This window comes from Schistocerca americana, chromosome 3 (assembly GCF_021461395.2).
Source record: "Schistocerca americana isolate TAMUIC-IGC-003095 chromosome 3, iqSchAmer2.1, whole genome shotgun sequence".
NCBI lineage: Eukaryota > Metazoa > Arthropoda > Insecta > Orthoptera > Acrididae > Schistocerca > Schistocerca americana.
Window position 1 is genome coordinate 775,447,047 of NC_060121.1, and position 25,701 is coordinate 775,472,747.

At 42.0% G+C, this 25,701-nt stretch overlaps 2 protein-coding genes across 2 annotated transcripts in view; one reads left to right on the forward strand and one right to left on the reverse strand.

Moving 5' to 3' along the window:
* Window positions 1-12,624, reverse strand: part of LOC124605224 (uridine diphosphate glucose pyrophosphatase NUDT14-like) — a 99,891-nt gene extending 87,267 nt beyond the window's left edge. The window contains exon 1 of the mRNA XM_047136774.1: window positions 12,447-12,624. Coding sequence (XP_046992730.1) covers window positions 12,447-12,527 — 81 coding nt within the window. The 5' untranslated portion in view covers window positions 12,528-12,624. The remainder of the gene's footprint in view (window positions 1-12,446) is intronic.
* A 66-nt stretch (window positions 12,625-12,690) lies between these two features.
* Window positions 12,691-25,701, forward strand: part of LOC124605223 (syntaxin-7) — a 96,466-nt gene continuing 83,455 nt past the window's right edge. The window contains exon 1 of the mRNA XM_047136773.1: window positions 12,691-12,868. The gene's annotated coding sequence lies outside the window, so the exon portion shown is untranslated. The remainder of the gene's footprint in view (window positions 12,869-25,701) is intronic.

Consider the following 25,701-nt stretch of genomic DNA (forward strand, 5'->3'; position numbering starts at 1 on the left):
TTGGTTGGTGCGCAAAAGACAGTCTTCACTTGGTTTTTCCAGAGTATTCATCCTATCTTCCCAGATAATGTGCCACAAAAAGGAATAAATGCAATGGCTGCATCCTCCTGAGAATCCTCTTCTGGTTCCAACAGTTGTACAGAGGGTATAGGATGCAGGGCTCTCCAAATTTCCCACGCCTTGTAGCCATTCTTCTGGAAAACTACTCTCAGATGTTCAAGTTATTTGTTGATACTTTTGCTGTCAGAGTGGATGTGAGTCCTATGCACCAAAGTTCTGAGCACACTGTTCCTCTGAGCTGAGTGGTGGCAGCTGTCTGTAAGTAAGTACAGGTCAGTGTACGTCTTCTTCTGGTACATGCTGTGACCCAAAGTGCTGTATGCTTTTCTTTGAACCAGGACATCCCGAAAGCGGAGCACTCCATCCATTTCCACGGTGAAGTTGATGTTCTGGTGTATGGAACTAAGGTGTACAAGGAAGTCACTCAGCTTGTCTCTTCATGTGGCTGTACAGTGAAAGTGTCATCTACATACCAGAAGAAACAAGTAGGTTTCCACTGGACTAATTCCAGAGCATCCTCCTCAAAATATTCCATATACATATTGACAACAACTGGTGAAAATGGGCTCCCTATGGCTACTCTTTCCGTCTGCTCATAGTTGCCATCGTCAAAAAGAAAGTATGTCAACATCAAAATGTACCTAAAAGGGTTGCTTGTCTCTGTGTCAAATTTCTTGCCAATAAGTTCTACGAATTCCTGTAAAGAAACTCTGGCAAAAAAAAAGTCATGTCAGAACTCTAAAGGATGTTGGAGGCTTATTATTACGTAATCCCACCCACAAAATCTACAGACTTGCAAATATGATACGACTATTTCCCGTCATAAAGACTAAGCAAATCCTTTCAATACTTAGTGAGTATGTCAGAAGAACAATGTTGCTGATAATGGGGTGTAAAGGAACCCCATCCTTGTGGAACTTTGAGAAACCATAAAATCCTGGTCAAACTGATTCTCTCTGTCTTAGTTTTTTAACAACCTCTTCTGGCAAGCCAGATTCTTTGAGAAGTGGCACGGTCTTCCTCTCCATCCTCTTGGTCGAGTCAGTGTCGATCTTCTGGTATGCACTGTCTTCTAACAGGCCCAGCATTTTCTAAATGTAATCCTGGTGAGACAGGACCACAGTTGTGTTGCCTTTGTTGGCTGGTAAGATCACAATATCAACTTCTCCTCTTAAGTTTCCTTGTGGCTATCCTCATCTAAGGCTGTACTGACACAACAGAAACTGATATGCGTCATCAGTACTGGCTGGATATTTTGCCCACATGGGAGAGAAGTACGTCAGCATGTCATTACTTCTAGAAAATACATGTCATTGCAAATACTGCTTGCGTACCTGTGGTGATTTGAAAATAATCACTACTCTCATGAGAATGCAAACAGGTACCTGAACATAAGGAAGAAGTGGCAAGTCAGACACAGGATGCAGCCAGAAAGTAAATAATTCCATGATGAAGTGTTCATTCAGTGTGACAAAGATATCAAGCCCCACTCATATACAGCTGAGGCACGTGAATTTTACGAAAGTGCCAAGCATTGATTCAGCTACTTTTTGGTACCTGTAGATCTATTTTAAAGAGTTGGTTTACGCAAAATTTGAAGAAAATGTGTTCATAGGTCCAAAAATAAGGAAGATCATTGCTGACAGCTGCTTCAAAGACTCACTGAGTAGTGTTAAAAGACATGCACAGGTGGCATTCATGCCAGTCTATCCAAGCTCCTTAGAAATTATAAAGCTGCTAGCTATGTGTATGTTGAGCAGAAGAGTATTAGGGTATATAAACACTGGGTTCGACATGTTTTCAAAATTCATCTTTGACTCACAACTTACACTGTTTTCCAAGAACCACGGTTCATACGGTGACTATGTTCATTAGGACATCTCGATGACGGAGTAGCACTATCACAGTTAGTGAAAAGCGGCAAAGATGGCTGATTACTTCTAGACATGCCAAGTCACATGTTCAGCACAGATGCAAGTCTAGTCAAGGAACTCAGCAGACAAGAGCACTTATACACTTTTCAGTTGTTAGAGGATATTCCCTCATGTCTTTAGCTCCCAAAGAATGCCTGATAGTGTTGAAATATGCGATTCACGCCATCAGAGGATATGAAATCACAATAAAATTTCACCATCATCTGAAATATGTCACTGTCTGTAGTTCACTGGCCACATTCTTCAGAACAACTGGTATGTCTATTTTATTTCTATATCTTTCTTGATAGAGTGGAATAACTGCTCGATTGCATCTAGCGACCATTATGCAACTGCTGCCTTCAGTACCAGGGAACCTTGAGAATGTATATACTGATGAGCCAAATCATTATGATCACCTAATTAACAGGATGTTGGTCCACATTTCAAACACAAAATAACAGTGATTCTACACTACATGGAGTTGACAAGTTGCATAAAAAGGGGGATAGATCTGATGTCAACAATTACCGTCCAATCTCCCTTCTAACAGCTTTATCCAAAATTTTTGAGAAAGTAATGTATTCAAGAGTAGCTTCACATATCTGTAAAAATGAAATACTAACAAAATGTCAGTTTGGTTTCCAGAAAGGTTTTTCAACAGAAAATGCCATATATGCTTTCACCAGTCAAATTTTGAATGATCTGAATAACCGAACACCTCCCATTGGGATTTTTTGTGATCTCTCAAAGGCTTTTGATTATGTAAATCATGAAATTCTGCTACACAAGCTCAAGTATTGTGGCATGAGTGGGGCAGTGCACAAATGGTTTAATGCGTAGCTAACTGGAAGAGTGCAGAAAGTTGAAATAAGTAGTTCTCGTAACATGCAAAGATCAGCACATTCCTCAAACTGGGGAACAATCAAGAATGGGGTTCCACAAGGGTCAGTCTTGGGTCCTTTGTTGTTCTTATTATATATTAATGACTTGCCATTCTATATTCATGAAGAGGCAAAGTTAGTTCTCTTTGCTGATGATACAAGTATAGTAATCACACCTGAGAAACAAGAATTAACTGATGAAATTGTCAATACTGTCTTTCAGAAAATTACTAAGTGGTTCCTTGTAAATGGACTCTCACTGAATTTTGATAAGACACAGTACATACAGTTCCGTACAGGGAATGGCATGACGCCATTAATAAATATAGACCTTAATCAGAAGCATATATCTAAGGTAGAATATTCCAAATTTTTAGGTATGTCCATTGATGAGAGACTAAATTGGAAGAAACACATTGATGATCTGCTGAAACGTTTGAGTTCAGCTACTTATGCAATAAGGGTCATTGCAAATTTTGGTGATAAACATCTTAGTAAATTAGCTTACTACGCCTATTTTCACTCATTGCTTTCATATGGCATCATATTTTGGGGGAATTCATCACTGAGGAATAAAGTATTTATTGCACAGAAGCGTGTAATCAGAATAATAGCTGGAGTCCACCCAAGATCATCCTGCAGACATTTATTTAAGGATCTAGGGATATTCACAGTAGCTTCTCAGTATATATACTCTCTTATGAAATTTGTTATTAACAACCAAACCCAATTCAAAAGTAATAGCAGTGTGCATAACTACAATACTAGGAGAAAGGACGATCTTCACTATTCAAGATTAAATCTAACTTTGGCACAGAAAGGGGTGAATTATACTGGCACTAAAGTCTTTGGTCACTTACCAAATAGTATCAAAAGTCTGACAGATAACCAACAAGTATTTAAGAAGAAATTAAAAGAATTTCTGAATGACAACTCCTTCTACTCCATAGAGGAATTTTTAGATATAAATTAAGAAAAAAAATATTAAAAAAATAAAAAAAATAAAAATAAAAAAACACAAAAAAAAGTAGTTATATTAACTTAAGTATGTTGTTAAATTAACCTAATTATGTCATGTATTGGAAAATTCGACTCGTTCCACATCATTACGAAATATCGTATTCATGATCCATGGAACTAGTATTAATCTAATCTAATCTAATCTAATCTAAAAGGGTTCCCAAAGTTATGTCTCACCAGATGGCTATGCATAGGTCACACAATTCCTATAAACTATGAGTCAGTGGTTTGTGGGTCTGGAGCTGGGATTACGGAAGTGTCCGATACCACCCGTCTGCTTTGACCCATGACGTCATCAATATGGCAGACGTGACTATTCTAAATATCTCCAATAAGGCACCTATGATGTCACTACATACACATGGCAAAAAACACAAAAATACGTATAAATAAGACAATAACATCTCCCTCCAAAAATAAAATTGAACTAACGGGACAACTGTGAGAAATTGGGGGTTTTAGGGTGGGGCAAGGTAAAAAAAATTGTAAAACACACAAAATGATGAACAAAATAAAAATTACAAAAATCTACAGGAATCGGACACTCCCCTTGACCTATATAGGTAAACAGCAGCTGACAATACCTAAACACCACCGCTTACAGCAAAAACTACAGAAATTGGAATCAGACAATTCCCTTGACCACAGCTGATGATACCAAAACACCAATATCTGCATATAAAAACTGTACAAAAATTGCAACCGGTCATTGCCCTTGACCTATATAGGTCAATCATAACTATTGGTACGAAAACACCAACACCTTCAACTACGAAAAACAGAACCAAAACCACAACACCTCAAAAATTCAACAGTCAAACATCCCTATGCAAACTAACACATTTGATACACAATAAAAACATGAAACATTACAACTCGAGAAAAACAGACCCAAAAAGCAATTAATTACCACCAACAAATTTCGGCACTGTGAAGTAGGTTGGCCATTCCAAACAAACACACACACACACACACACACACACACACACACACACACACACAGAGAGAGAGAGAGAGAGAGAGAGAGAGAGAGAGAGAGAGAGAGAGAGCCACCAAATATAACAGGATGACATCTACAAACACAACCAGTTCATAAACTGCACGCTGTAATGATGTCACACACCACAATACCCTTACGTCATGGGTCAAAGCAGATGGGTGGAATCGGACGCTTCGGTTGGCCCGACAATGAGGGTCGACAGAAGTGTCCGACCCACGCGTGGCTTTGACCCTTGACGTAAGGGTGTTGTTGTGTGTGACATCATGATGGCGCGGAATTTGGTTTGTGAGTGTGGCGTGTTTGTAGATGTCGTCGCGTTGTGGTTTGTTGTGCTCTCTGGTGGTATGTTCAGGGTTTTCGTTTGTGTGGTGTAATGGGCTCAGTTTGCTTTTGCTCACTACCCAGAATTGTTCGAGTGTTGGCTGTGTTTGTAGTGGAATTCATTTCAGTCAGTTAACGATTTTGTGTGAAGGTTAATTTAGTGTTGTTCTCTGTACATCGTGTGGTAATTTTAGTAAAATTAATCGGTTGTTGTTTTTGTTCAGGAATGGATATGACGGGTAAAATTAACAGTGCGCAGGTCAAGGGAAGTGTTCGATCCCAATGTGCGGCTGTGTATGTTGGTACATCTACATCTACATTGATACTCCGCAAGCCACCCAACGGTGTGTGGCGGAGGGCACTTTACGTGCCACTGTCATTACCTCCCTTTCCTGTTCCAGTCGCGTATGGTTCGCGGGAAGAACGACTGTCTGAAAGCCTCCGTGCGCGCTCTAATCTCTCTAATTTTACATTCGTGATCTCCTCGGGAGGTATAAGTAGGGGGAAGCAATATATTCGATACCTCATCCAGAAACGCACCCTCTCGAAACCTGGCGAGCAAGCTACACCGCGATGCAGAGCGCCTCTCTTGCAGAGTCTGCCACTTGAGTTTATTAAACATCTCCGTAACGATATCACGGTTACCAAATAACCCTGTGACGAAATGCGCCGCTCTTCTTTGGATCTTCTCTATCTCCTCCGTCAGACCGATCTGGTACGGATCCCACACTGATGAGCAATACTCAAGTATAGGTCGAACGAGTGTTTTGTAAGCCACCTCCTTTGTTGATGGACTACATTTTCTAAGCACTCTCCCAATGAATCTCAACCTGGTACCCGCCTTACCAACAATTAATTTTATATGATCATTCCACTTCAAATCGTTCCGCACGCATACTCCCAGATATTTTACAGAAGTAACTGCTACCAGTGTTTGTTCCACTATCATATAATCATACAATAAAGGATCCTTCTTTCTATGTATTCGCAATACATTACATTTGTCTATGTTAAGGGTCAGTTGCCACTCCCTGCACCAAGTGCCTATCCGCTGCAGATCTTCCTGCATTTCGCTACAATTTTCTAATGCTGCAACTTCTCTGTATACTACAGCATCATCCGCGAAAAGCCGCATGGAACTTCCGACACTATCTACTAAGTCATTTATATATATTGTGAAAAGCAATGGTCCCATAACACTCCCCTGTGGCACGCCAGAGGTTACTTTAACGTCTGTAGACGTCTCTCCATTGATGATTGGTATTGGTATCGGGAGATGTTTTTGAGCTATATAGGCCAAGGGAAGTGTTTGATCCTAATTTATGGGATCGGGAGCTGCTGTTGAGCTATATAGGTCAAGGGAAGTATCCGATTCCAGATGATATTGTGTTTAGAGGTATTTGGGGAGTTTTGTGATGTCGGTTTTTTTCGTCGTTTTGTGTGGTTTTGTATGGGGGTGGGTGTCTAAATTTGTTTATATTTATATCTACAAACAAAGATGATGTGACTTACCAAACGAAAGCGCTGGCAGGTCGATAGACACACAAACAAACACAAACATACACACAAAATTCAAGCTTTCGCAACCAACGGTTGCTTCATCAGGAAAGAGGGAAGGAGAGGGAAAGACGAAAGGATGTGGGTTTTAAGGGAGAGGGTAAAGAGTCATTCCAATCCCAGGAGCGGAAAGACTTACCTTAGGGGGAAAGAAGGACAGGTATACACTCGCACACACACCCATATCCAATCGCACATACACAGACACAAGCAGACATTTGTAAAGGCCAATTTTGTTTATATTTAGTTTGCCCCTACCCAAAACCACCCCATTTCCCGCACTTGTCCCGTTAGTGTCATTAGGCTTTTTGTGGAAAGTGTGTGTGTGTGTGTGTGTTTTTCGATGTATTTTCGTCCTCATAATGTGTACGTAACGACTTTATATGCGCCATATTGGAATCGTGGTTTATGGTCGTTTCCGCCATGGGTTAAACCAGACGGGCGGGATCGGACGCTTCCGTATTTTCGACAATGATCCTAATATTCTGGTTCATCATTGCATTTCTTCTCCAGTATATAGCAATGAGAATGATGATCAAGTTGAGTAGAACCCCTGAGCAAATCTCACTTACATGTAGCCGGGGATAGTGTTCTAGAGTTTTTGCTTAATGACTGTCAACATCCAACTACTACTTGGCACATATACGCCCTGTTATTAATAGCAGATTTTACAGGGGATTGTATCTTCCTTATGATCCAAGTCCAACATGTAAGAAAATTGTTGTTTAATCTTATCCAAAGCATGCAAGATTTTACAGTAACAGAAAGGCTTCTTAACAGTACTGACAACTCACTAGCTCAGGAATCCAGGTTTAACAATCCAAACACAAACATAAACCTATTTGTTGAGTACTCTGCAGTGTTGGTTATTTGATGCCATGGCGGGGAGGAATGTTAAATGTAAAGACAGCTAGGTCTAAGGTGAAAATGAGCCCACCACGCAGTTAATGTAGGCTTAGAAACAAAATCTAGTACAATGTGTCAATTACAGTTAACAACAGACTACTAAAAAATGTAGTGTCAGCTAATGTGCCTACATTTTTTCCTTCTGTGTTGAACTTTAGGCAGTATGGTTTAAAGGCACAAAACATGGAAATTGGGCATCCTTCTTGCGGCAAGTGAGTATGTACACCAATCTGTGGTTCATGTGGTGGAAAATATTAATAAATACTGCACTAATAGTTCTTTATATAATCATGGAAGAAGAGCTGTTTTGGAGTAACATTTACTCATGTAAAAGAAATAAAAACTCAAAACAGCATTTTATATCAGAGGGGTATAATAAATTGTCAAACGAAGTGAAAAAGATTACTTAAAAATATTTCTTTACATAGGCAGGTAAAATTTTATTCACAAGTAATGCATATTACATAATTAAAGATTACTTAGATGACTCAGAGAAGTGGATAGTAATGAAAGGGGATAACTACAGCACCTTGGCATATTTCAGTACATGGTTATGATTTAGTGCTTTCACAAGAATCGTGCGCCAAGATGTCTAACACATGATAGTAATGTTCATTGGCTTAGTTTTTCAGGTGGGCAGTAATTTGGAGTATGGAATTGAGGCAAGGGGGCATAGCAGCATGTTCTCAATCCAAGAGTCATTGGTGGGTGTCTTAGTGAGAGTGGCAGTGATAAAGAGTGGAACTATGATTTAAGGGGAGTTAGAACAGAAAAAAATTAGATTTTTATCTGATTATAAAATTTGCAGTTTTCCAAATAAAAATGGGAAGTATTTTATTGTGGATTGCTGTGTTATAAAGGTTAAATTTTGTATTTGTATTGGTCATGTCCAGAAGAGGATGGGCACCAGGTTGAGGAAGTTGAAACAGAGTTTGAACAACAAAAACTTTCTGATGGTAAAACCATAAGAGGCAGGCTGACAGACAAAATGGTTAATGAACTACAACAGTATGGTCTACCTTCTTCCACAGTCTGTCCACTGATGAAAAATCAGTAAACCATCTTTGCCCACCTGGACCTGATTCATGGTGCAATTACCACAATGCCCAGTACTCAAACAGTTCACACAGTGATAAACATTCCATCCCAGCAGCAGCCATGGATGGCATAAAACCTATTTACAGAGACCTGGCAAATCCTGAGTTACTGAAGAAGTGTCTACATGGTCAGACTCAAAACCCCCAATGAGTCGTTCAATAATCTTATATGGACTCTCATACCAAAAAATGTTTTTGTTGGAATGAAGACACTAAAGTGGTGTGTCAGTGATGCTGTTATTGCTTTTAATGATGGCAACATTGGTAGGGCGAAAGAGCTACAGCATATAGGAATTACTCCTGGAGCAAACTACATCAGAGAACTTGAACCAACGGACAAGATACACATTGGTAAAGCAGAGTATGCAGCACAGTTGGCCACTAAGGAGTCCAAAAAGAAGAAAAAGCTTGGAAAAAGATCAGGAGGATGATATACAGTTTGGTGCAGGGTGCTTCTGAGTGACTAAAAATAAAAATAAAAAATTAACCATACATTAAGTGAGTTACACTCTTTGAAACTTTAGAAGCCATTCCCGAAAATTTAAATTTTCTGTTGCATTTTTCCCTAAATCTCAGAAACCACTTCGAGTGGAGTATTCAAATTTTTAGGGAGTAATAACTTACATATCCTGAGTCTACTGAACTAAAAATAAGAATATATTATTACACGTAATTAAAGTTATTTAGGATAACATACAAAAAAAGTACACAAAATTTTAACCGTGTGATTAAAAAATTGTATTTCTGAAAGCAGTGGCTAACATGTAATTATTGCAGTTTAGCAGACTCAGAAAATACAGTTTAATGTCCTGTAAAAGTTTCATGTCAATGGCTACAGTGGTTCCTGAAATACAGTGAATCCAAGTTCTTTCGAGAACAGTTACTGTCTTCATATATATATACATCTACATTGATACTCCGCAAGCCACCCAACGGCGTGTGGCGGAGGGCACTTTACGTGCCACTGTCATTACCTCCCTTTCCTGTTCCAGTCGCGTATGGTTCGCGGGAAGAACGACTGTCTGAAAGCCTCCGTGCGCGCTCTAATCTCTCTAATTTTACATTCGTGATCTCCTCGGGAGGTATAAGTAGGGGGAAGCAATATATTCGATACCTCATCCAGAAACGCACCCTCTCGAAACCTGGCGAGCAAGCTACACCGCGATGCAGAGCGCCTCTCTTGCAGAGTCTGCCACTTGAGTTTATTAAACATCTCCGTAACGCTATCACGGTTTCCAAATAACCCTGTGACGAAACGCGCCGCTCTTCTTTGGATCTTCTCTATCTCCTCCGTCAGACCGATCTGGTACGGATCCCACACTGATGAGCAATACTCAAGTATAGGTCGAACGAGTGTTTTGTAAGCCACCTCCTTTGTTGATGGACTACATTTTCTAAACACTCTCCCAATGAATCTCAACCTGGTACCCGCCTTACCAACAATTAATTTTATATGATGATTCCACTTCAAATCGTTCCGCACGCATACTCCCAGATATTTTACAGAAGTAACTGCTACCAGTGTTTGTTCCGCTATCATATAATCATACAATAAAGGATCCTTCTTTCTATGTATTCGCAATACATTACATTTGTCTATGTTAAGGGTCAGTTGCCACTCCCTGCACCAAGTGCCTATCCGCTGCAGATCTTCCTGCATTTCGCTACAATTTTCTAATGCTGCAACTTCTCTGTATACTACAGCATCATCCGCGAAAAGCCGCATGGAACTTCCGACACTATCTACTAAGTCATTTATATATATTGTGAAAAGCAATGGTCCCATAACACTCCCCTGTGGCACGCCAGAGGTTACTTTAACGTCTGTAGACGTCTCTCCATTGATAACAACATGCTGTGTTAAGGCTACCCAGCCATTGACCTTTGTCTGTGCGAATGCGCACAGGTTGTCCAAACTCTTACGGGAATCGCCAAAGTGTGCGCGAGTAATGAGTGAATGGGCCAATGTCTATAAGGTACATTACATTTGTGGAATTGTGGACAGTTGGGAACGTGAGTCTCACGGGAAGCGTGCAAGGGATAAGTCCCTGCAGTCGTGCTATTCATCTGCGTCCTCGGTGGCTCAGATGGATAGAGCGTCTGCCATGTAAGCAGGAGATCCCGGGTTCGAGTCACGGTCGGGGCACACTTTTTCAGCTGTCCACATCGAGGTATACCAACAACACCTGTCGGCAGCTGAGGGTTTCAGTTAGTCATCATTTATTCCAGGGAAAAAACCTGCACGGCCAACAACAGTAATCTGTTCATTCGAGAACAGTTACTGTCTTCATATATAAATTTAACATTGTCGGGATAGGGCGTTCCAACTACCCTTAATTTCAAGTGAGCATAAACAGTACAGACGTCATCAGCAGGTTACATCAGTGTGTTGGCAGTGAAGAAAGAAACTTTTATATTGCAAGTTACCTGAAACAATTTATGTATAAATGAAGGAACATTACACGATAGATAATACCGAATGAGGTAGTGCAGTTGCTAGGACACTGACTTCATATTCAGAAGGATGGAGCAACTCTGTCCCATCATCCTGATTTGGGGTTTGCTGGATCACTAAGGCAAATGGATGGCTCCTCCATCTAATTACCAGTTATACCCTCTTAAAGCATGTTATGTATACTGTGTCCTATATTTTGGTGTATTGATTGGCACTGTATTAAATTGACAGATCCTATATTGTGATATGATCCTTGGATGAATAAAGATAAATAAATGCTTACTGACACTTAGAAATTCACAAGCAAATGTGAATGAATGTATTGCAAGAATGTCTATACAGCTGTTTTATAGAAATCAGTTCAGAGAGCTTGATTATTTATTATATCTGTAGAATACATATATTAGATTCTTATGTTTTTGAAAATAAATTGCAATACTTTATGAAATAGGAATGTGCAGCTCCATAACATCACAACAAGGGATTGCGCCCTCACTTATAGCACATACAGAAATTCCTTTTGAGACTTACCAATACACTGATTGTTTCATACATGTAATAACAAATGTTTCTTGGTTTGTTTGTCCACATAGTATTGTGGATCCCAAGAACACTGAAATAACTATAAAAATGTTTGTAAAGGGCAGGCAATTCTTATTGCATTTGTAGTTCAACAAAAATTGTAATAATAATCATATGTATGCTACGTACAAAACTGTGACACGACTATATACCGTAATAGTTACAATGTGATGGGAAACGGACGAACGATTTTTTTCAACGAACCGATGACGAATAAATGTGCAAGTATTTCCGCAGAGTACAGTTCTATTTTGTTGTATAAGCGACGTAGTAGTAGTAGTTGCATGTTCCCTATAATTCTATCAGTTTGTAGCGGGAATTTTAATCGTTACTATGTGCAATGTTGTCTAGATCATTCTTTCTTGTTGCTTGGATTTATTGTTTCGACCGCCAAATAAACTACAGTTGTAATAAAATATTCAAAACAGTGCCTACCCGCAACAAACTATGTCAGTCTAAAGGAAAGTTCGATGCCTGTTCAACACATTTCTGTGTTGTATTTCTTGCCATTTGTCAACCTACATTGGTCTACTCGCAAACTGAAATAAAGTTATTTGTTGTCATTCAGTCCCCAGCATACTTGTCAGATCCAATTTTGTTTTACTCAGAGAAACAAATTATTTTTTGCTTTCCATATTTTGTCAAAAATACCTGTGTATAGAGCATTCTCAAAGGTTTGACATAGTTGGATTGAACTAGAGGTTCGAAACTTATATCCTTAATGTTATGCATTGTCCACTTGTTCCCTTGCGCTATTTCGTGAATTTCAAGTGCTCCGCAACACGCTCATAGTCTCAACTCCTCCCGACTCTCGAGTCTCGATGGAATACCGCGTGACACAGCTCATCGAAAATTTACATCAGCTGCGATATTTCGATATTATAAACATCGATTGTCAGTACGACCTGCAAACTGGAATTGGAAGTAGAGTGGAATGTTGTGATGCAAAGACAAGTTGACAAGTGGGAAATGTTTTGGTGTCAAAACGTTCATGTTTTAAGAGACTTCGTCGGCGTGTACTTAAGAACAGTGTTGTTGAGGATCTGATGCTGTAAATTAACCTGCCTGGGAAGGTAATATTAATTAGCTGGTTGTTAACGAGATATTCACACAGAACGACATGTGAATAAAAAGACATGAGCGAGTATTCTTATTCAAAATTTTCCTGACACGGTATCCTTTTAGTAGTTTCCATTTCCCCAGCAACTAAAAAGGAGTGAACTATGACACTGTAGCTGCCATAATTTGTTAACAATGTCCACCCCCAGAGAAATGCGATGTAATTAATAGGCTAAAAGTTGACATTTTGCTAGTCGTCATATTCAGCCAAATGGTTTTAATGCTGCGTTATTCACATTTTTCACACACATGGACTGTAATTCAAAGTACTTTATGAATATCCAAACCTTTGTGACTGACACATGGTGTACCCAGTATATCCTGTAGATTGTGCGCGTTATGTCACAAGGAAGAACATGAAAATAACGGATCTTATTGAATTATCGTTTAGTTCTTACAATGCCCTTTAGCATACAAACACTGCGAAAATACGCGTTTTGAAGTGAAAATCATTGCATCAGTATAGCGATACATAAAAAAGTCATCAGATATTCAACTTGATCTAAACCAGTTTTATTAGAAGTATATCGTATTGTCGAGAGTATCAAGTAGTGCACAGGTTTTGCTGCCACCCCAAAATTACTGACACCTTTGATCAAATTCATTCAGATGCAGCAATGGTTCAAATATTGAATTCTGGTATATGTATTAAGTTGAAATACGCATTCTACTGTTCTGGGCAAGGCCTTTTTGTTGTTTGCCCAAAATTGCTTGTGGTAAATGTTGAAATAGTTCCATCAACAAAACCAATGCACATGCCTTCACTCATTTTTACATCTACATCCATACTATGGAAACCACTGTGATGTGTATGTGAGAGAGTACGTTCCATTGTACCAGTTGTTAGGATTTCTTCCTGTTCCACCCACATATGGAGCACAGGAAGAGATCATTTGAATGCATCTGTGCTGTAATTATTCTGATCCTTTCCTCACAATCCCTATGTGAGTGATAAGTAGGGGGTTGTAGTATATTCCTGGAGTCACCATTTAAAGCTGGTTCTTGAAACTTTGTTAGTAGACTTTCACAGGATAGTTGGTCTATCTTCAAGTGTCTGCCAGTTCAGTTCTAGCTATTTTGTGCACTTCATGAGACATACATGTTGGAGAGGCATTAATTTCAGTTTTCCTTCTTTTATTTTGAATGTGACAACCATGTCATGATCTTCATAGTACTTTCACACACATGACCACTGTTTCTGGCTGCTGATGCCAGACTGCAAGCAACTGTGCATGATGGGAGAAGCAATCTGGACTGTGGGGGTAAGGAGAAGGCTGGGGCAGCGAGGGGTACATATAGTAGGCTAGGGGTCGGGGGACGGTAAAGTGCTTGTGGGATCATACATGAATGAGGTGGGGAGAGGGTAGGACAGCTAGGTGCTGTTGGGAGGTTAGAAAGGGGAGGGGGGGGTGGGGGCAGTAAAGGAGAGAAGTAAAAAGGCTGTGGGTGCTTTGGCGGAATCGAAGGCTTGGGACTGGGTAGTGCTGGAGTACAAACAGGGAAGAGGATGGAGGACAGTGACCAACGAAGGTTGAGACCAGGGGGCTTATGGGAACGTAGGATATATTGCAGAGAGAGTTCCCACCTGCACCGTTCAGAAAAGCTGGTGTTAGGAAGGATCCAAATGTAACAGGCTGCGAAGCAATCATTAAAATGAAGGACGTCATGTTGGGCAGCATGCTTAGCAACTGGGTGGTCCAGCTGTTTCGTGGCAACAATTTGTCAGTTGCCATTCATGCAGACAGACAGCTTGTTCGTTGTCGTGCTTACATAGAACACAGCACAGGGATTCGAACTTAGCTTGTAGATCATGTAACTGGTTTCACAGATAGCCCTGCCATTGATGGGGTAGGTGATGCTTGTGACCAGACTATAGGTGGTGGTGGTGGTGGTGGTGGTGGTGGTAGTAGTAGTGGTGGTGGGGGTGGGAGACTGTTTGAGACAGCTCTTGGATCTAGCTGTTGTAGAGGGATAGGAGCCATGAGGCAAGGGGTTGGGAGCTGGGGTGGAGAAGGGATGGATAAGGATATTGGGTAGGATTGATGGGCAGTGGAATACCATTGTAGGAGCAGTGGAAAGGATAGTGGGTAGGACATTCCCCATTTCAGGGCATGACAAGAGGTAGTTGAAACCCTGGCGGAGAATGTGATTCAGTTGCTGCAATGCTGGGGAATGACGTCTGTGACCAGATGATGGAACTTTGTGAGGCGGTGGGTGACTGGAGAGATAAGACATGGGAAATTTGTTTCTGTACAAGATTGGGATGCAAATTTTATTCTGTGAAGGCTTCAGTGAGAACCTTGGTGTATTATGAGACAGGCTGCTTATCATTATGGATGTGATGGTCACTTGTGTCAAGGCTGTATGGAAAGAACTTCTTGTTGTGGAATTGATGGCATTTGTCAAAGTGGAGGTATTGCTGGTGGTTGGTATGTTTGATATGGCTGGAGGTGCTGATATAGCTGTTTTTGAGATGGAGGTCAACATAGAGTTAGGTGGCTTGTTGGGTTGAGGAGGACCAGGTGAAGCAAGTGGGGGAGAAGATGTTGAGGTTCTGGGGTATGTAGGTATGGTGTTCTTTAGATCAGTGAATAGGATGGTGTAAGGTGGGTGCTCATTGCTGTACTGCAAATTTGTTTTTAGATGCTACGTTCAAAGCTGAAGTAATTGTGGTTGAGGATATAATTGGCCATAGTGACCGGGAATGAGGTTGTAGGTCTGGAGTAAATCAGGCATTGGGAAAGGCAGTGTTCGATAGCAGCAAGGCCATGGGCGTTGGGTGTGTAGGGAGGTGGTATCAACAGTGATGAGCTGGGTGGTAAAGGAACTGGAACTTTGAGTAGCTGGTGGAGGAAATGTTGATGTATTCCATAGAGGAGGAGAGGTTAAATGTTACAGGCTGAAGGTGTTGGTCCACAAGAGCAGAGATGTGGGGGCAAAGTAACCAGCCACAATGGGGTGTCCTGGGTGGTTGGGTTTATATACTTAAACAAGCATGTAGAAGGCAGGGGTGAGGAGGGAGATTGGGAGGAGGTTGTGGAGTTCTTATAAGGGTTTGAGAAAAGACTAGAGAGCCTCTCGGATTTCTGGAATGAAGTCACTGTGACAGGTTTTCTAGATGCACAAATTTGATAGCTGGCAGAGTCCTTCCACCACATAATCCTTGCGGTTCAAAACAATAGTAGTGGAGCCTTCATCAGCAAATAGGATTATAAGGTCAGGGTCAGTTTTTAGGTGGTGGATTGAAGTTCTTTCTGCAGATGTAAGGTTAACTTGCATTTTGAAGGATTTGGGGAATGATGGTGAGGCAAGGTTCAAGATTGAGAAATTCCAGAGGGTTAACAGGGGTAATTGGGGGCCGTGGGGTGGATCACAGTTGGATGGAGGAATGAACTGAGTCAGGCGGGGTTCAACATTGGTTTTGGGTTGACTCTGATGGGTAAGGATTGGTGGCAAAAAAGTTTCCATGGCAGGGGTTGGGAGAAAGAGAGAACGTCTTTGACAAGTCCAGCATGATTTAATTTGAGAGTGAGGCAAAAAGTAAGACTTTTGGAAAAGACAGATACTTCTGTGGGACTAAGGCTTTTGGAGGAAAGGTTCATGACTATGTCTCAAGTCTGTTCAGGTTCTGGATTCTATATGTTGGCGGGCAGTCGTTTTTGAAGGCGTTGTACATACAGTAGGTCTGCAAGGTAAGTTTTGTCTGCTATGAGGGGCTGTGGAGGATCTTTGGAGGCTGTTGTAGAGATGGTGGATAGTGTAAGTCCAAGGTGAGAGTAGGTGGTGAACAGTTTTAATCTTCCAGGAAGTTTCTAATCAGTGCACATTTTGCTGCAGAGTGAAAATATTATTCTGGCAACACCCCCAGGCTATGGCAAACCCATGTCATTTCAATATTCTTTCTTCTAGGAGTGCTAATCATGCAAGTTTCACAGGAGAGATTCTGTGAAGTTTGGAAGGTAGGAGATGAGTTACTGCCGAAAGTAGAGCACTTGCCCGCGAAAGGCCAAGGTCCTGAGTTCGAGTCTTGGTCCAGCACACAGTTTTAATCTGGCAGAAAGTTTCACCTCAGCGCACTCTCTGCTGCAGAGTGAAAATTTCAGTCAGGAGGTGAACAGGTTGGAGAGTTTCTTGAGGCTGCTATGGTTCCTGAAGAGCAAGAGTTTGTGTGAGAGATGGGATACAAGAATTTGGGATTGCGCAGCAGATAATATGGCTGGAGAGGAGGTACTGCAAGGAGGTTTGGGCCTGATTTACATGGTTTTGCAGGACTAGGTTGGTGTGGGTTAAGGCCTGGCAGAATCTGAACAGGTGGAGGTTGTGTGGAAGGGAGGGTTACTGCCAGAAGTGGATAATTTCATGGTAAGACCATTTGGAAGGATTCCATGAGCCGGGCAGCAATGCAGGAATAGTATGTGGGACTGGGTTCTGCAGAGAGATCAGGAAACTTTTCAGTATTGGCACAGATGGAAAGAGCAGGGATCCATGGTGGAGGATAAAAATGCGTAAATAATTTAGAAAACTGTACAAAAAAAAAATTAAAGCAAATATACCAAAAATATGTGGGAAAAATCTCAGACAGCACAAACAGCTGAAGTATGGGAAAACAAGATGAAACCTGAGGCAGCAGGGCTGACAGTGAAAGGCGAAAATGAACTGGGATCGAAGTGAAAACATATTGAGATCAAAGATAGAAATAAATGATACAACTATAATGTGGATTGCAGGTCAGTGGGTGGTTATGAATGAGGAAAGGGGGCAGCAGAAGTGACTAGATTAGTTAGGTTAGTAAGTGCAAACAGGGGGGGGGGGGGGGGTAGAGAGAGAGAGAATGAGAATGGGGGCTGGGCATGGGGTTGGTAGGATGAGGTAAAAGTTCTCGTGGCACGAGAAAGTAGAGAAAATAACATATGAAAGTGACAGAGTAAGAGTGATCCAACTGAAGGTCTAGGATTAATGATACCGGCTGGAGTAGTGTGGGACATGAGGTGCAGCACAAACAGTCAGCACATACATGTATATGTACCATAAACATCATCAACAATAACACTTTATCATCCTCCCCATAGTCCATGCCAACAGCCCTAGCAATATCATATTTACGTGGCCTTACACTCTTGGAAGAATGACATTTGTCTCGATGAGCCGCCATAAACTTCACAATTACAACCCTGATGTGGCTTGAAATGTCTCATCCATGTCACTCTTTGTCCCACAGCCTCCCATTCTGACCGAGCGAGGTGGCGCAGTGGTTAGACACTGGACTCGCATTCAGGAGGACGACGGTTCAATCCCGCGTCCGGCCATCCTGATTTAGGTTTTCCGTGATTTCCCTAAATCGCTCCAGGCAAATGCCGGGATGGTTCCTTTCAAAGGGCACGGCCAACTTCCTTCCCTGTCCTTCCCTAATCCGATGAGACCGATGACCTCGCTGTCTGGTCTCCTTCCGCAAAACAACCAACCAACCATCCCATTCTGATGGAAAGTCTAACTGTTAATTCTTGATCTCTTACTTGTTACACAACAGTAATGTTTCAGAGGATTTATAGGGAGTGCATGCTTTCATTTCCAGCCGTTAAAAAAATGTGTGGCTTAATTCAAGTTGTCATAGTTCTGTTGACAATGGTACATAGAAGGATGTCCCAGACCTACAATCAGCGATATTGTGTTGTCTGATGGGCTATTAAGTGTCTTTGAAATAGTGGAAATCACACTCTTCAGGAGAAAAGTATTATTTATTTTATGTGAAGAATCAACTATTAAAAAACTTTGGGCAAAATGGACTTTGCATTTGTTGAATGCTGACAGAAAACTGATACTGAAACAAATTTCTCAGAAATTTGTACTGTATACAAGACAGTTAACCAATCTGTACCAGAAAAAATTTATCAAAGCAGTGGTGGCTAGCCAGTATCTTTGCAGAAAACCAGGTGAAATAGGTGCCATCTATTGGAAAGATAATGGCCTGCATTTGCTGCTATACAAAAGCTATTTTTCTTAAATGTAACCATGCATAAGTAAAACAATTGACAAATGCTACGACCACCTCGTGCACCATATGAATGATTAAAGAAATATGAGAAGTGGCAGTCAGCCTCTGTCTTCCAACTGTTTCTCACAACTGAAGAAATCTGTACCTGGAACACAATTTTTTAAGTTTAATGAAGAGATTGTAGTAGTTGTATGTGCATCTTGTGAAGACCTTACAAAATCACTTCAGTGATGTAACTGGAAAAATCTGGACTAAGTAAAGGCTGTGGAAAAAATTTATTTTCAACTGAAAATTTGGAGCAAGGAATGCTCAGCATCTATACCTATGGTGGAGCAGGACGTAGGTTTGGTTTGTGAAGATTGTCCTTATCTGTACACTCTCACTTGCACCCCACTGGATCACCTACAGTGTTCACAAATGTATATGACATGCATTTGCAGCCGAAGCTGTGAATAAAAAGCTAGTAATATATATGTGCGGAAAATTAAGTGTAGTGAAATTTTTAAAGGAAGTTTTTACTTACGAACCAAGGGCATGGTGATGGGAAGTCCATTATCACCAGCATGGAAAACTGATATGTGGGACACTTTGAACATTCCTTCTCTCTCTGTCCTTTCTACCAAGTTCACGCCAATGTGTTTCTATCGATATGTTGAAAGCACTTTTGTGATCTGGAAACATGGAATGAAAAAACTTGAAATATTCATGGCACATTCAAACTCTTTCAGCCCAACAGGTGCAACTTGAGAAAGAGGGTCAGCTATCTTCCCTTGACATGTTATTTAAGGGAAGGCCAGACAAGTCCCTGGATCACAGTGTATATAGAAAACTGATGTACACTGATGTCTTATGTTCATGCCTCAAGCCATCACCATTCATCACAAACATACTTGGTGTGAAAGATTAGTCCATAGAACTTGAACATTTGCAGACAAGGAGAACCTCACCAAAGATTTATGTACCTAATAATTGTGTTCCAAAGTAGTGGGTTGATTGATTGATTTTAACAGGAGAACTAAAAGAGCCTAGGTCTGACCCGACACTGCCCGCACCGAAACTAGGTTTATTGTGCGGTATCACTCCCTGTATATCTAGTGAAGCCAACCAGTGCCCTTAAATAGTGCAAGGAGTCCATTATGGCTTAGCAGGCCAATCTCTGCACCTTAGCAAGCTCTTTAGCAGCAACCCGCTGTTCTACCTTCTTCCACCACACTGCAGCCCCATAGGAAATCCTAGGTCTAACCACTGTGGTGTATATCCAGTGCATACCCCTGGGGCTTAGGCCCCAGTTTTTGCCACAAGCCCTCCCAGTACTCACTAAAGTGCTTTTTACCTTGGAGCAGATACTCTTAATATGAGGGGTCCAAGTTAGCTTCTCATCCAAGGATACCCCTAGATATTTCACTGTCACCTTCACAGGTAGAGTTTCATCGAAGAGCTTTAGATTCCAACTTGCATGCTGAATATGTCTCTTCGTAAATAGCACCACAACAGTCTTCTTAGGATTAACTCTCAGATCCTGTTTAATGCACCATTTTTGCACAATGTCCAACCCTCCTTGTGCCATATCCCTGACTGTGTCAGTGAATTTGCCAAGTATTACTACGACAAGGTCATCTGTGTATCCTTGGCAGAAGCATTGTCTGGCACTTCGTTCCTCAATGAGTTCGTTCACCACTAGATTCCACAATAGAGGAGACAAAACTCCTCCTTGTGGGCAGCCTCTAGTGGTGTTAATTACCATCTTTTTATTCGTCATGGTAGCCTCTACCTTTCTTCCACTAAGCATGGCTCTGGTCCACCTACATATAGTGGTCCCCAGGTCATGCACCTCTGCTGCCCTTACCAGGGAATCGAAGGACATGTTACTAAAGGCCCCCTCGATATCCAGGAAGATGCAGAGGGCTATTCCTTGGAAGTGAAATGCTTTTTCCACCTTCCCGACGAGTTAGTGGAGAGCTGTCTCACGTGATTTACCTGGTTGGTATGCATGTTGGTTCAGGTGTAGAGGGACCCTACTTAGCCTCCTCTCCCCAACGTATACTTTAACCAGTTTTTCCAATGTTTTGAGAATGGAGGAGGACAGACTGATTGGTCTCATATTCTTGGCCTTGGTGTGATCAATTCTCCCTGGCTTTGGAATGAAGACAACCTTCACTGCCCTCCAAACATAGCAGATGATTCCTACTGCTAAGCTAACCCTGAATAGCCTGCATAGGACTCTTATAAGCTTTCCTCCTGCCTGTGGCAGGAGAGCTGGAAAAATTCCATCTGGGCCAGGTGACTTGAACGGCTGGAATGTTCCCACTGCCCACTGGATTTTGTTGAAGTTCACACACTCCTTGGCCAAATCCCAGTCCTCTGGGTGCCTGAGAACTGTTGTCTCTCTGGGGTACATGCTGGTCTGTGTTATCCAGCAAAGCATATTGAGGAAAATGAGTTTTGAGGAGCGATTCCAGCATCTCATGTGCAGTCTTTGTATATTCCTCATCCTCCTTCCCAAACGTACCTCCTGGATTAGTTGGTACTCTAGTGAGAATCTTGTGAAGTCTGTCTTGTGCAGCTGTGCCTTCCACTTCGTCACAGAATGCCTTCCAGGATGCCTCCTTTGCTTGTCTTATTGCAAGATTGTAACCGACAAGGGCCTCATGATATTCAGCCCATTGTCCTTAATGTCTCGCAATATTAAACAGTCTCCATACCTGTTTTCTTTGCGTTTCCAATTTGGTATTCCACCAAGGAACACTCCTATTTGTGTATTTCCTGGTGATTGTGCAGTTGTCCTGATATGAGGTCACTATGGCAGAGGTAACAGCCTCTATTACTTCCTCGAATTCTACTGGCTTCCTTATCGTCGTTTTAATTTCCAATAAGCCTAAGTCAAGCTCCCTCCTATATGTCTCCCAGTCTGTTTTCCTGGGATTTCTATAAGTCATGGTCTGTCTGATTCCCATTTCAACCTTGAATTTAATGTACACTCTTTGACATAAAACTCGACCTGTGGCCAGCCGCTTCAGAGGCTAAGTCCGCGCCGATCGCGACATGGGACAAATAAACTGACCAACTCGCTAATTCTCTAAGTCCGGTTATCTGCACAATCTGGCAACACTGTAGACTGCGGCTCTTCCTGTAGGAAGTCTTGTCCGATGTTAGAGAAAACGTAGCCTGTTTACGCCCGGGTCTAGTGGTAGTATGTGTTCTTTCTGTGTATGCTGTCTGTGGATCGATACCAGCTGGGGTAAACCGTTTTTATAGCCTCTTCTGTCTGAATGGTGAAGATGTGAATTTAATGGCAGCGCAGATTCAATCTATTTTACTTTCTGACACACCGATAGCAAAATTTTATCCAGTAACCATTTGCGACAGATTTCTCGAAGACTCTCCTCCTCTGGACGGTGTTACGCGGCAAAGCTCCGCGATCCATTTGCTGGCTACCGGCAGCGTCCATGGCGACAGCAGCGGCACTGCACTGCTCCGTTCTTTATCGAAAGCGCCTACTACCGCTCATCGCTTTTGATAATTTAAAACACTTTATTATTATTAAATGTTGCTAAACAGAAAATTTCTACGATTTTCACTCATGCTCGAAAGCAACAGAGAATTATTGTATTACATTAATCGGCAGGAGCTGAGTATGGCCTGAAATTAATTTTATAGACTGGGACGAAAGTGATAGTTAAGTTCATCAGATTTAAACCAGAAAAGATATCGTTTTTGATGTTTCAGAAAACGGAAAGGAATTGCTATCGCTGGTGTCAGGAAAACTCAACAGTTAAATGCTATTGCAAAAATTTATTGGAGAGGAAGTATATTAATGAACATGTTCACTTCATAAACAATCTCCTGACATGTTAGACCTATATGGTGAACAAAGCTAAAATTCGTATCTTTGACAATCGGTTTGAATCTTTTCCGAAACTAGTTCACAGTGAAGCACCTTGGCATTTGCAAAGCAGACATCCATGATATGAACATAATTTACTAAGTCGAAATTGCACGAAGATTTGCGTGTAAAGGAATTCCTCAGATTTCGTGTAAGGAATTTTTACTAGCAGTTTGCAACTCTATTAATTAAAATGGAATATAAAAAGGTCATGTACAGTGGCTTTCTCTGAGATTGGAACTGCCATCTTATATAGCACTATCATCGCAACGCATAAGGGGACCACTTTTTTTTAACAAAAATGTAAAAAAGGATTTTGGAAGGTTTGTTTTTCTGCTTTTTTAATTTTTATTTTATCTTATTTTTATACAAATGGATAAAAGAAAGGCTGTTCCTCTTTGGCTAAATAAACAGAATAATAGGAAGTCATCCCATTACGACAAAGGATGCTCCATACTATAGCCCGCTGCGAATTTTTCGATGACTGTCATCTCGTTGCTGTGTTGTTTCCGTTGTTTGTTCAATCTCATAAAAAAAAAAAGGAACTGGGAAGAGGTGCTATGGTTAACTTATGTCATCGGTAATCCAGCTGCAAGGGGGGTTATGGAATGCGCTCCAAAGAAAATTAGAAAAATATTGCCTATATTTAGGGTTCTTGATGATCGCACAATGTCGTTCGTTGAGGTAATGCCACAAATCGGGTACTGTCTTTTCGCCATTACCTAATAGGTAGTGAACAGCGTGGCTGCTGATCCACATCGCAAGAGTTCGTTTTTGCCCTTGGGAAATAAATCTTATCGGGGAAAAGAAGTGATCGGGTAGTTATCCTGTCGCGAGTCGTGCGTGTGAGAAAAGCCAATATCTGACGCACCAAATACCAAACGTCCTTTGCCGACCCGCATTCGAAACGATGTTCATCTGTGTCGATCACTTGGCATGTGGCACACAAGGGTGAAAGCGAGGTGGATGTGATGTAGGCGGGACTGGCACAACTGTTTCCCATTAACAGTTACATACCATGCAGATTGCACGTCAGTATCAAGGGTGGTGGCATTCACTGCCTGCCACACAGCGCGCCACTTTGTAGTGGGGTGTTTGCTTTCAATCACATTCGGCGTCCTGTTCATTTGCATGGCAGCATATATCGTCCTCGTCATCATCAAGTGAGTGGGTAGTAGTGCGGTGCGGTTGTAGCTTAATTCAAGGAAGGATTGGCTAATGTAGAAGGAAGGTGCTGGGATGTCCGTTATCAGCACAGGGGGTGCGAGTGAGATTAGTCGTAAGACTTCCAGTAAGAGACTTGTGAGGCACGTCGGACTTTGTCGCCACAGTTGCAGGTGACAGCTGACGAACAGGGCCTTCGCTCTGTTCTGAACATGACAAAGGCATAAACCCCCTCTGCTCCTCGGGAGGGTTAGGGACTCGTAACGAATCTTTAATAACATGCCCATATTAACAAAGGATCCCAAAACCGCCAACATGTGGTGAGCCAGGCTAGGTGGTATCGGGAGTATCTGTGCAAAATGGGGGATACGTGACGCCAAATAGACGTTAGCATATCGTGTCCGTTGCAGGAGATCTAGATGTCTCAGACGGTGGTCACTTATTCCTGCTCTCATCTGATTCAATAAATGCCTGTAGTTAAGGGCTGTTGAATGCTTCATGTCAGATGTGAAATCAATGCCAAGACAGCGGATTGTGTCACTGATTCGTAGCGGTGTGATGCTCTCGTCGGGTAGGCCTCTGCCTATAGACAGGGCGTGTGATTTGTGGAGATTGAGATGGCTCCCTGATGCCGCGCCGTAGGTCGCCACCCACGCCATTGCTGCACGAACATCATCATTATTGCGAAGAAGGAGTACCAGATCATCTGCATAGGCAGTGCAGCAAAAAGTGTGTACACCAAGGGACATCCCAGTCAGGCGATGTCGGAGGCCGTAGAGGAGTGGTTCCAAGACGAGGGTGTACAATATCGCCGAAAGAGGGCAGCCTTGTCGCACCGACCGCTGGATCTGTATCGGCGTCATGAGACAGCCATTATATAACACCTTGGACGTTTCGCCGCGTAGGAGACGCATCAGTACATTAACTATGATGTCCGGATACCCCATGTGTCGCAGTACCTCCATCAAAAATGTGTGGTCGACTCTGTCAAAGGCCTGGCTAAAGTTGAGTGAGGCCAAAACTCCTGGCAGTTGGCAAGCTTTGGCTAGCGCGACCATATCTCTATATCGGCACAATGCAGTGCGAATATTATGGTCACCACCTAACGATGCCTGGTCCTGCGACACACCATATCGTACTGATCGCTTTAGGTGTGCCGCCAGAAGCTGGGTGAAAATCTTCAAGTCACTGTTGAGTAAGGTCAAGGGCCGATAGTCACTGATCCTGGATCCGCCTCGTGGTTTGTGTATGGGCACAATCAGTCCTTCTAGGAAAGCCCCAGGGATCTGCGTCGTGGGAGACATAAGATCGCGGCAAATATCAGTCCATGCTGGTGCCAGCAATTGTTGATATGTCCGATAAAAAAATGGTTCAATTGGCTCTGAGCACTATGGAACTTAACTACTGTGGTCATCAGTCCCCTAGAACTTAGAACTACTTAAACCTAACTAACCTAAGCACATCACACACATCCATGCCCGAGGCAGGATTCGAACCTGCGACCGTAGCAGTCGCGCGGTTCCGGACTGCGCGCCTAGAACCGCTAGACCACCGCAGCCGGCATATGTCTGATAAAATTCCAGAGGAAGGCCATCAGGTCCCGGGGACTTATGAGCACCCCAGCGTGTATTGCTTCAATGATTTCCTCTTCTGATACATCTGCAGTCAATCCGCTGCCGCTGTCGGACAGATCGTGCCATAAGTGAGTTGAGATACTTCGGCGATAATCTCTAGGGGATGTCGATGTT